This window comes from Centropristis striata, chromosome 9 (assembly GCF_030273125.1).
Source record: "Centropristis striata isolate RG_2023a ecotype Rhode Island chromosome 9, C.striata_1.0, whole genome shotgun sequence".
NCBI classification, from domain to species: Eukaryota; Metazoa; Chordata; class Actinopteri; order Perciformes; family Serranidae; genus Centropristis; species Centropristis striata.
Window position 1 is genome coordinate 22361782 of NC_081525.1, and position 11874 is coordinate 22373655.

Genomic DNA, 11874 nt, shown 5'->3' on the forward strand with positions numbered 1-11874 from the left:
CAGTCATTTTAACCTTTAAACTTCAAGTTCTCTGTACATTCAAGCACCAAAGTATCTAGTAGCCATAGTTTTTATGGGAGGAAGTCAGATGACGTTAGATGGCATCTGCACAGTGAAGAGGTTGTGTAGATGGACGGGTAATAATAATAATACATCGTACACAGGGGAGCATCTTCTTTGCTGTAGCACCTTTCCGTTACCTCATTATCATACAGTTCATCAGGACTCGTTCATGTTACTTTCATACTTACTCTGTACAATAATTGAGATAAAAAGCAATACTTTAACAATACTAAAAGTTAAATTACTGATTTCTGAAAAGTAGTTGAAAAAGTACACAAAAAACAAGCAAATGTAATTTGTTGCTTCTCCCATTGTTCGTTTAATCAGCCCTGTCTCCTAAAGCTTGTATTCCCATATACTGAAACTGCATAATCAATCATTTTTTGTGGTAAATGTATGTTCTTGTCAATTTTATCTTATCAGAAGTACATTTCTAATCAAAATCTGCGTACCTATGCATGCAGGTGTAGGTGGATGGACAAGTCAAACAAACAAGACTTTGACCAAGTACTTTGCCGTTCGTGTCCCACATGAAACCAAAAATCTAAAGTTATGTAAGAAACATACTTACATAACATCCATGGAAACATACATGCCTAACCCTAACCCAAACCATGATCTTTTACTAAACCTAAATTTTGTTTCCTAAACCAAACCAAACTGCGGCTATTTCACAATGTTCACCATGTGTGAAACTGTGACCGTCATCCAGGACAATATGCTTTTACCTATACACATCATTAATGATGCATTTTTGTTATATGAGAACGTAATGTTTTGAAGACAGGGTTGGTTTAATCCATACCAAACTGAAATTATTGCATAACAGAACTAAACTTGGCTGTAGCTTCATATTTACTGCACACATGAGAGTAGTGTTAATCTTCTCATCTAACTCTTGGCAAGAAAGCAAATAAGCATATTACCCTAAAATGTCAAACTACTCCCTTCAGTATCATAAAGACTCATAACCTTAAACAAACAAACTCAAACTGTCGCAATATTTTGAAAACGATGCAGAAATGCAGAGAACCTCCAGGAAAGTTTGCTGTGTTTTTTCTGTTTTTTATTTATAGATTTATTTTTTTGTGAAATCATTGCCCTTGACTTCAGAACACAGCCTGACCTGCACTGCATGAAATCTGTCCGTGCAGTGCAGACGGATTTAACTAGGTTGTCTGGCGATTTGATCTATTGATCATGACTTGTTTATCTGTTTGTCTATCCTTCCATCATTCATATGAGTCACCTCGGGTGATCGCATAGACACCACTGGTCTTTGAATTTGCAGGAAATCATGTTTAAAAATGTGTTACTGAAGGTCAAAATTTTTAACACAAACATCTCTCAGATATCACTGTCAAACTCAGTCAAAACATGATAAATGACTCTTGGCACTGTTTTCTAGTGTCTATATGAATTACATCATTGTCTGGAGGGGGTCAGTGTGATTCAGGGTTGGCATTTCAAACTCGGAAAAGCTGTACAACACCAGGCTCATTTTTTTTATTATAGTTGAAGAGGTGAGGGCACAGTTAACTGTCTGGCTCTGCCCGTTCCTGCCTGAGTCATGCCTGATAGATAATGTTTACTTTTACACACCTTACATAGGTCATTGTATGGCATCGAAATGATTGTGCGCTAACTGAAGTGATGCCGCACTGGAGATGCTTTCATTACTGGCCTGTATCCACAAATTGAAGTGAAATTGCCGTACCCATGTCTAAAATACACACACACACACACACACACACACACACACACACAGCTGTAGTGTAACATTACACCTGTGGCTACCAAACACCAGAGAGCATGCAGGGCTGTTGCAGGGCAGGGTGGAGCAGGAGAGAATCCAAAGTGCGCGATAAGTTGGCAGACAGATCAAACGCTCTACCCTGAACCCTCATACTCAATGTTGCAGAGACTTAGTTGAAATAAATAGAAGGAATACTGCCTAGAGTGTAATGATAACATCCATCAGCACACCAAAGATAACAGCCATACAAATGAAAAAAAAAATAGTTATATATATAAATCATTATAAATGATCGCATGCAGGAAAATTTTACTATTTCTCCATTGGGAAAGTGAATTTAAATATATCATCTTCACTGATTAAAAATTAAATTAAGGAAGTTTGTTACAACAATCACTCAAATAAACAAAACACATAATTTTTCTCAGATTCAAACATGAGAAAATACTGAAACTAACCTACTTAACAAAGAGTGTACTGACTTGCTTGAAGTCCAAAATGCAAAGTCCAAAAAAAAAGAACTGATGGTAACCAGTTTTAGCAACGGTCACAGTACAAAGTGACAATCGCATGTCCAGCTAGTACCTGGTCAGTATCTAACCCTAACCCAACTAACCAGTCAGTCACAATCACTCTTGGAGCTTCTCTCTTCCCTTTAGTCCCGCCATCATTTTGTTCACTATGCAATTGAAGATGGAAAGATGGAAGACGGAAAATAAAGCTTGAGCTTGCTGACCGTTATTTAGCAAACTTGTTAGCTTCTCGTCTTCACAAACAAGACAATAAGTTCACACATTTATTCCAAAGACATATTTGTACAATTGACTCCTTTCTTAGTTTCTTTAACTTCCTGCATTTTGGACTAAGCGGAAAGCTCCAGGTCTAAAAAGAAGTGTCTTAAACTGAATTCCTTTTAAATGACCAGCAGAGGGCTACTCCCTGGGTTGCAATAAGAATTCCAATTGTATAGAAGTCTATAAGAAAATGACCCTGTTTCTTACTTGATCTATCACCACAGTGAATATGTTCCTAATGACTTTATGGTCTCTATATCACTAATGTAAAGTCTGTCCCAAAAAGCAGGATATGCCTTAGGGCATGACTAGCATGTGAAGATAGGTCGCAATCATGTTGGCTGTGTGTTTTCATCTGGGTACCTGGACCCTTTCACAGTGCATTTTTGGTTCATGTCCTGTTGTTGACACTGACAGCTTGCTCTTTGTGATCACCAATATAATATTAATATGATCTTTGGTTGAAATCTTCTTCATAGTCCAGCAAAAATTATATTCTAAAAAGAGTTTATGAAACAGGAAAACTGTCTTTGTACAAGTTCAGATGCAGTCATTTGAGTGGACCAACCAGATAATCATTAAAAAATAATTTGAGCCGACATTCTATTTCTATTCAAATTCAAATTGTCAGGAAAGAAACAGCATTCACCTCCTCATCAACCCGCAGAATTCTTCACACTGTCCAAACAACCCATAATAACACTATTAAATTCAGATAGCAGCCCTCTCAGAAGTGCCAAGGGAAATGACCTTGCCACACCAAGACATATGCTTTTAGTCCACTATCATTCTGTAATGAGTAGAGCTGGCAGGATGATCAAAGGCTTTCCACTGAACCCTGATACTAAATGTTGCTGATGATCTATCCAAGAGGAGACTGCTATGTGGATCATACCAAACAACTAGAGAGGTCTGGCTGTTTGAGTCAGGTCTTGGAGGGAGGCCGGAGTCCTGTGAAAAACGTATTTGAATGAGAATTTATCTTCCCTGCACGTCTGCCTCTACACGCTGCTTGTGTAAACGCTGCAAGGTGGTAAAGGACATGAAGGCAATGGGTAAACAAAGATCATTTTGATAGTTCTGTACTATGCAGCTTTGATGTGATTGCTTCATGCTTAGGACAGGTACAGGCCTATGATGGTGCTGGTAAAGAAAGAAACTCGTAGTGTGAAATAACAGGGTGGAGGTGAAAGAAAAGAGTTTAAAAGGTGCTGGAGTGCATGTAACCCATGGGTGAGCTCTTTGTCATGTCTCTCCCACCAGCTTGTCTCTTTATTCTCCCCAACCTTTCCACTTGCTGCTGCTGATAGTCAGTATAATGAAAATATGAAGATCAGAGTTACAGGGAAACGCCAAAGCAAAGGTTTTCCGCCCTGAACACAGTGAAATCAATCCTGCTGAAATGGAAATGAGGCACAACGAGAGAATGAACAGCAGGAGCACCAGAGGAGGGCGACAACAGGCGAAGGGGGGTGGGGGAGGAGAAGGGTTCGGGCTGTTACAAATTCAAAAACATGTTTCAACCTGTTGAAACTGCTTTGTCAGCAAACTGGCCTGAATCCAATAACCCCCAACATGTCCTCTCTCTCTCTCTCCTTCCCTCGCTCAGCCCAGAAAGGAAAATGTTAATAAACTGGTGATTGCGGATCGAAGCAAACCTTTCCAAAGAGCAAAGAACAATAAAGCTAATCTGTCTGTCCCTGGCACAGTCCTAACAAGAACAGCGGAACGTGAATGGCATTTCAGAGCGGGGTCGCTATCTGTTAAGCCGCCACACACCTCGTCTAAGGACACTCTCGAATGAAACATGGGCGAACTGGATAAATGAGCTTCTCCCCACGCTTTGCCGGGGGGGAAATTGATTTATATCCTCTGTGTTATTCTTCAAAGAAGTCATTATCACCCCTTTGTGACTGATGCTCATCTTTTCTATCATCACAGTGAAAATGGCAATTTGCACCCTCTGCAAGGAAGAGGTTTTAATATTGTAAAATCACTACAGATGGTGTGCAATAAAAAAAAAACAATGGCACATATTCAGGGCTTTCAGGCTCACAACCTCGTCTCCCTGTTGTGCCAGTCTCCCCTGACTGTCTGTCTGTCTGTCTGTCTGTGAAAGTGCAGGCATTCTGAGATGCTGGTAGATACGAGCAAACAAAGACACGGAGCAGCGCGCTATCACCTCTGTGTTGACGCCACGAGGTCCAGAGTTGTCAAAAGTATCTGACCTCCATCTCGGCGAGATTACAGCGCAGAACAAAAAACACAAGGAGAGAAAAAGTGGAAAGTGGATATAGATCAAATGTGTGTTCAAACAAACTCAGCCGGCGTCAGGCTCGGCATACAATAAAGAACAATGTTGCCTAGGCAACACTGGCTCCCTCCCATTCACCCTTTGGTGAATATTTCCCTTCTTCCCTCATTCTGTTGTAGTGATGAAAGGATACTTAATGAAATATTAAACGGCGTGTCACAGAATGAGTAAATTTAAAGTTGTACAATCATAATGATGGACTACAGTCTGGCAGAATGCCAACAATAGAGCTTACTAATAAATAATGAATATATATATCTCACTCTGTAACAGAAAAAGAGAACAAATGCAGAAATATCAGAATTCTGTGTTTTTTCTGTCAGCCATTTTTGTGCTATTACAGAATTATTTTTGGAGGAAAATCTTAACTTCTTTTACTCGTCTTCGAGGGAAACCACCTGCTTCACCTCATGTTCCTCCTTCCAGTGTTAGTTTTCTTATGAGTTAAGAGCTTTCTAAGCAACACGTTTGTTTTGACACCGCAAATGCCCGAGAGCAGCCAGCCACATCTACACTTTGATTCTAATATATAAAGTAAGAAATGGGAAAACACTGCTTGACTTTTTCATCAACTTTGTTTTATGGATCTACTGTATATTTCTTTTTGCAGGAAAAGAGAATATAATATGATTGATGTAAGAAGGTCAAGGCAGAAAGGTTTTGTATATTTTTACCGCAGTGCTGACAGAAGAATATATAAAAGGATTACATTTACACAAAATACGCTCAATGTAGGCATAAGAATAAAAATATAGCAATCAAGTACATACATATATATACAGCTCTGGAAAAAATGAAGAGACAACTGCAAAATTATCAGTTTTGCTGGTTTTACTATTCATAGTTATGTATTCTAGTGTAGTGTTTCATTCTTTAAAGTGCTGACAACATTTCTCTCTAATTTGAAATTAAAATATTGCCATTAAGAGCATTTATTGGCAGAAAATGACAACTGGTCATAAAGAGAACATGTTCATATTCATTTTTAAACAACACGACACTAACTTAGGAAGAGTTTAGAAATCATTATTGGTGGGATAATTTCAGTCTTTAATCACAGCAGTGGTTTTTATAATCTTCCTCATAAAATAAGATTTGGTTCAGGTGATCACCTGATCAGTGTCTCATCAAGTAGAACGAGGAGGCTTGTGTTGGAATCGAACAAACACTGGAATGGACCGGCTGCCATAGATGTAGAGATGCTGATTTAAGAAACATTTGTGAGAGTGGTCTCTTAATTTTTTCCAGAGCTGTATATATTTCATTGTGGTATTTGTAATTATATAGCTGAATACATTTTTATAAGAAAAAGAAAGACTGTGATTCATGTTCTGGAAATTGTTCATGACCATAAGCCCTTATAAAGAATAGTGTTTCAAACCTGTAATACAACTAGCAGTTTTTATATTTATTCACTCAACATCAGTTCTTAGTCCACACATAAACAAAGTGCACTGCGCTGTTTTCCATCTGTCTGTCAGGCCCTCAGCAGAGCCTCCACAGAGAAAGGTAATGGCCTCACAGCGGGAGTCCTGACTGAGCTGCCGTGAGGGCTCTTGACAGAGTCGGCATGAGGGCCTGGCTGGTTGGCTGGAGTGTCTGAGCACCAGCCCTTAGCTGTCAGAGGTGGGGGATCAAAAGTCCTGCTGGGTGAACTGACGTCTGACCCGCCCAAGATACCCTGATGGGATCCGAAAATAGAGCATGTGATGGATGATGAGCCATTTGAGTCCATTATTTCTGTTGGTTTTGAAGGGGATTTGACAAGGTCTAGACTTGACAAGGTGCTGCCGTGATGTTTGAGTCTTTGTTGTAATGGTAGAGGCGTCAGCTCTGGTCTGTCTCTCTTCTCACAGCCTCTCCAGCTGTTCTGCACCTCCTCATCCTCCCTGGTTTGCTCTGAGCTTTGGCATAAAAAGTCGGTGTAGTCACCTTCTGCGGGCGACCTGCTCTTTAGGTGGAAGAACTGATAGAACTGGAAGTCACACTCATACAGGGGCTTATATTTATATATGGGCACATAGCTGGATGTCCCTGCAGAGGTGGGGTCTTTGTTGAGAAGACAGCAGTGGAGGCTCGGGGAGACAGGCAGGGGTGGAGGGTGAAGCACGGGGACGAGGGCAGAGGATGTAGAGAAGGGAAGGTCGCTCTGCAGCTCTCTCTGTCTCAGCTCCCGCTCAAACATCACATTCTCAAGCTCCTTGTCTGCGAAGGCTCGCCTTTTCCTCATTCGGGCGCTAATGGGGGGGCCCGTCAAGTGTGTCTGGTCGCGCGTTGTCTGCTTTGACCAGCAGGAGGCGTCGTCGTCCAGCGGCACCACCGGTTTGAGCCCTGCATGGTAAGCAAAGCCCCGCACTGCTGTTATTTATTCATATATTAAATTAATTTATGAATAATGAAGTTGTTCCAACCAATTAATTGTTGTGTTTACGTTTGAGTACTTTGTTCTTTATTATTTTAATTATGCAGTTGGTTAGGGGTGTCATTTTTGTTTTACTGAGAGCACAGAGAAGCTGAGAGGGCTATAAAGAAGACAAAGACTTTTGCAGGGCTTGACTGCAAGCCAGCAGGTATTAATACACACTATGTATAACAGTAATGGCCTGTTGTTGTGAAATACTAAAGCCACAGTCATCAGGTTGGCTTAGATAAATTAAATGCGGGTAAGGCTGGGTAATGACATGGCAGAAGTGCCCAGGCGGAGCTTTGAAACACAGATGCAGACAGCAGATGCACGTGATGCGTGTTAAAGGCAACATCATTCAACTGCAGATAAGTCACCTGTCAGTGACTCTCAAAACAACATGCATGATTGTTCTATTTAACATTGCAACACAGTCACAGCTTCAACTGCCACATGACCATTTTCTATCGGAATTACTTGGATATATTTAAGCAACAAAACTACTCAGTTATGTTTAGGCAAAGACCTTGTTATGTCACAAAGTTTATGTGACAATAACTTACATCAACTAATGTAAACCCATCTGTGGCAATATTAGACTTGTGGGGACAAATGTTTTTTTGGTTTGTTTAGTGACATTGTGAGGACTAATACCAGTTTGTTTATTGACATTTTGAGGACTAATAATGGTTTGTTTAGTGATATTGCGAGGACTAATTAAGGTTTGTTTAGTGACACTGTGGGGACTAACATATGTAGGTTAGGGATAGCAGGTCCCCACAACGTGAACCATTTTTTTGGGTTAAGACTTTTGGTTAAGGTCAGAATCAGGCATGATTCAAGACATGGATGGGTTATGCTTAATATTGAAGTAAACCTTTAGGGAATAAATGTCCTAATAAACTGTATAAACAAATATTGATTGTATTTCTGTCATTGTGTGTTTACTTCACTTCTACTCCAAAATAAGGTACTTTTAACTTGTAAACACTTAACAAGTAAACACTTAACAATCACATCTCACCTTGAACAATTAAAAATTGTTTAGTTTGCATGAATTGTGACAAACTCAATGTATTAAAAGGAAAAAAATCCAAATGTAAAAGTTGACTACAAGTTGTACATGTTTCATCTGATTAACAGACTCAGTCTTGGGGAGAGGAAGTGTGTAAATGAGAGAGGAGATGTTAATTAAACTTTACCCTGCAGGATGCTCTTCGCAAGTGTGCTCGGTTCCGCCGCTCTCGTGTAATGCTGATACGCAGTCCTCCGCAACGGACCTGCACACCTGACCCCCCTCTTACCCTGAGAGAAAAATGGGAACAGGAATTAGACATTTGGACATAATTATTTTACACTGAGACCATGCCCCAAAGGTAATTAAAGAGAATGAATACATTATGAAAACGGCAAGTAGAGCTCTTTGTGATTCTAGGGTTTGAAAAAGTGAGATATTTTACTATTCAACCTGTTGACACAAGAGTATTATATCTACTAAATATAAATGTAAGATATTTTGTACAGAGGATCACCTAAATGCCATTTTCTATTCTATACTTGCTATCTAAGGTTATATATAAATATTTTTTAATGAAATATAAACAATATTCATGCTTATGATACAATCTGAAATATGTATTGGCAATATTAATATGTAAAATATAATTACAGAATGCACTCTGTTGCAGTACACCTTAATACTGCAATGAACTAAAAATACAAAATAAGCAAAGAAACGAATTACACACAGTTATTCTTCTGAAGGATGTTTTATATTTGTGAATGTTTTAATTCTAATCGTGTGACTAACTTGTTCTGATGTTATGTCTGTATAAATAATAAGATATATTTAACCCAGTGTTAATTAAAACAACATCCTATTTTGTGTCCTTTTTTCTTTTTGCTATTGCTGTAAGCCATTGTGTTTAAGTTTAAAATTCTGGTTTCATGACAGTCTTACATGTTCAGAGGTTGATCTAATTTCTAAATTAGATCAAACTATTTTTCTGTTTTGTATAAATGCTGAAAATAATGAACATCTGTGTTTCAGTCTAGTTCTAGCTTACTGTATATACTGCCCTAGGCCATGAGAAGGTCAGACTTCTGTCACATGTTAGTTGGACAATAGTAATATTTTGCAAATTCAGTCTTGCAACTTTATTTTCTGAGCACCTCTGTAATGTTATCTATGATTGATCTTCAGAAAGCATAATACAGCTGATATAAATGATGGTCTACCATCATTAAACTTTCAATGTTCTTTTAAATATTATCATTATATTATTGTATCAATAATTTCTTTACTCCACTACTCACATATTATGCGTTTTGATATCACTCTGCCAGTTAATGGCTGTTTGCCACCTCATAATCATCTACTAGGGGCCACGCTCTGCCCATCTGTTTATTCTCCATCTTTCCTCCATCACTGACCTGCCCCGGTGCTCTCCTCACCTCCGCAGCTTGCTGCCTTCTCAGTGCGACCTGCGCCGCCATGACGCGCTGCCGCTCCACCACCAGCAGGCAGCAGGCGCAGCGACAGTCCCTCCAGCGGCAGAAGCGTTTGTGGCCTTTCAAACACGAAACTACGCCATGGTTCCGACAGCGGGCGCATTTGGGGCTCCGGGTCATCTTGCGTGGTTTCTGCTGATGGCACTCTGGAGACAGGGCCACGTTATTCTCCCCTCCGTCCCCACGGCAGCCGCGCTGCCCAGCGCATCCGTCAGAGCTCGTCACGTCAACAACTTCTTCGGATTTTAACGCATGAAGTTTTGCTGTGGTCTCCAGCTGCAGGCCTCTTTCCAGCTGAGAGGACATCGATGACTAATAACACCGGAATCCCACTTTTAATCCGTGGTGCACTGACGCTGAGCAGACTGTTACGCAAATGATGCAAAAGGGGTTTAACTCAACATACAACAAACGTGATAATGGATGTTACTTATTAGAGTAAAAAAAAAATCCTTTAAAATATTAATGGTCAAAACAATCGCTAAAAAAGTCAGGAGAGCTAATAAATCACACCAGAGGTGTACTTTTACGCACGCATTTCAAACAGAGAAATAAAACAATTGTAGCTCTTCTGCTCTGAAACATAACACACGGCAACAGCTTCTATGTGAAATACATCACCTTCCATCAGAGTTAAAGTAAACCAAGCATTAAGAGTGTGATTCCGGGCTCAGAGTGGCTGTGCACCACAACTTTACAGCAAACTAATTCCCATTGAACACTAAGAAGTGAGGTGTGGTGTCCTGCTCCAGCCTGCTTGCAACATGGCAGTGTTTTCTGGGTGGAAACTTTGCAGCCTACCGCCAGACGTTTGAAATGTTAAGCCTCTCTCAGCTGCTCTCTGACGCTGTTTCCAAGAACAAGCGGATAGAAGACCGGGCTACAATGCCGAGCTCCTGGCGCGGGACCCGTGCTCAAAGATTTTGGGGGAAGCCCGTTTGCAGGAAAAGAAACTCCCTTTCCCTATAAACCCCTTTACCTGCCCTGCCCTGCCCACATGAGAAGTTGTTCTCATCTTTCAAGAGGTTTGGGATCTTGCCAGGCCCTCATCTCCAAATTCTAGAAATCATAAGGAACTTTAAGCAGGAAAAAAAAGTGTCAAAAGTATTTATTTAAAAACTTAATGTCAATAATTTACAATTTGAAGAAGGGCAGTACAACCACCACATGTCTGTATAATAATAATAATAATAATAATAATAATAATAATAATAATAATCTTTATTATAGAAATAATCAGTGGTGAAATTTAACTAAGTCCATTTACTCAAGTACTGTACTTAAGTACAATTTTTAGGTACTTTTACTTGAGTATTTCCACATTTTTAAGTTCATACTTCTACTTTGCTATATTTTAAGGGAATTTTGTACTTTTTACTCCATTACATTAAGCTGACTGCTTTAGTTACTTTTCAGGTCGAGATTTAACATAAAAACATGATTGATTTAAAGTGATTACACATGTTTATAAATTAAGCCCTACATTGACAGTAGTAAAATGCTGCTTATATAAATGCACCAATAATAATAATAATCTAATAATATATTTAGAACATATAAAACAATCTGAGTGGGTCCATTCTGCATAATGAGTACTTTTACTTTCATACTTTTGTACTTTTACTTAAGTACGTTTTGAATGCACGGTTTTACTTGTATTGGGGTAATTTCACAGTGTGGTAGTAGTACTTTTACTTAAGTAAGGGATCTGAATACTTTTTCCACCACTGGTAATAACATATACAGAGAGAGACCAGGCAAGATAGCTTTAAAACATACAGTTATGTGTCCGTTAGGGTGCATATATATGTGAGCTGTGTGTTGTACCAGACTTTTACAATATGGACTAATTAACACCCGGGCCTCAGGGAGAGTCGGCTAGTGGGGAAATGAGGGACAGACAGGGAGAATTACATTTTTCATTTTACCTTGGAGTAATATTCACACTCATATTTATTCATTATACTGTTAAATAATTCAATGATTTAATGGCTCTCTTGATGTTTCTAGTGTCACCATTTCTGGGCCTTAA

At 39.4% G+C, this 11874-nt stretch overlaps 1 protein-coding gene across 1 annotated transcript; it reads right to left on the reverse strand.

The window, feature by feature from the left end:
* Positions 1-5509: 5509 nt before the first annotated feature.
* dmrt2b (doublesex and mab-3 related transcription factor 2b) lies at positions 5510-10148 on the reverse strand. Its single transcript, XM_059341061.1, has 3 exons — positions 9765-10148; positions 8534-8636; positions 5510-7258 (listed from the first exon to the last, which is right to left on the reverse strand). The coding sequence occupies exons 1-3, from the start codon at positions 10146-10148 to the stop codon at positions 6405-6407; spliced, it is 1341 nt and encodes a 446-aa protein (XP_059197044.1). The 3' UTR covers positions 5510-6404.
* Between the last annotated feature and the right edge of the window lie 1726 nt (positions 10149-11874).

Bases quoted from the DNA above. Each gene is read 5' to 3' on its own strand.
- dmrt2b (XM_059341061.1), bottom strand. From the start codon at position 10,148: ATGTCCTCTCAGCTGGAAAGAGGCCTGCAGCTGGAGACCACAGCAAAA. The intron at 8,637-9,764 runs GTCAGTGATGGA...TTTTTCTCTCAG, and splicing joins TGAGGAGAGCACCGGGGCAG to GGTAAGAGGGGGGTCAGGTG. The intron at 7,259-8,533 runs GTAAAGTTTAAT...CTTACCATGCAG, and splicing joins TGCGAAGAGCATCCTGCAGG to GGCTCAAACCGGTGGTGCCG.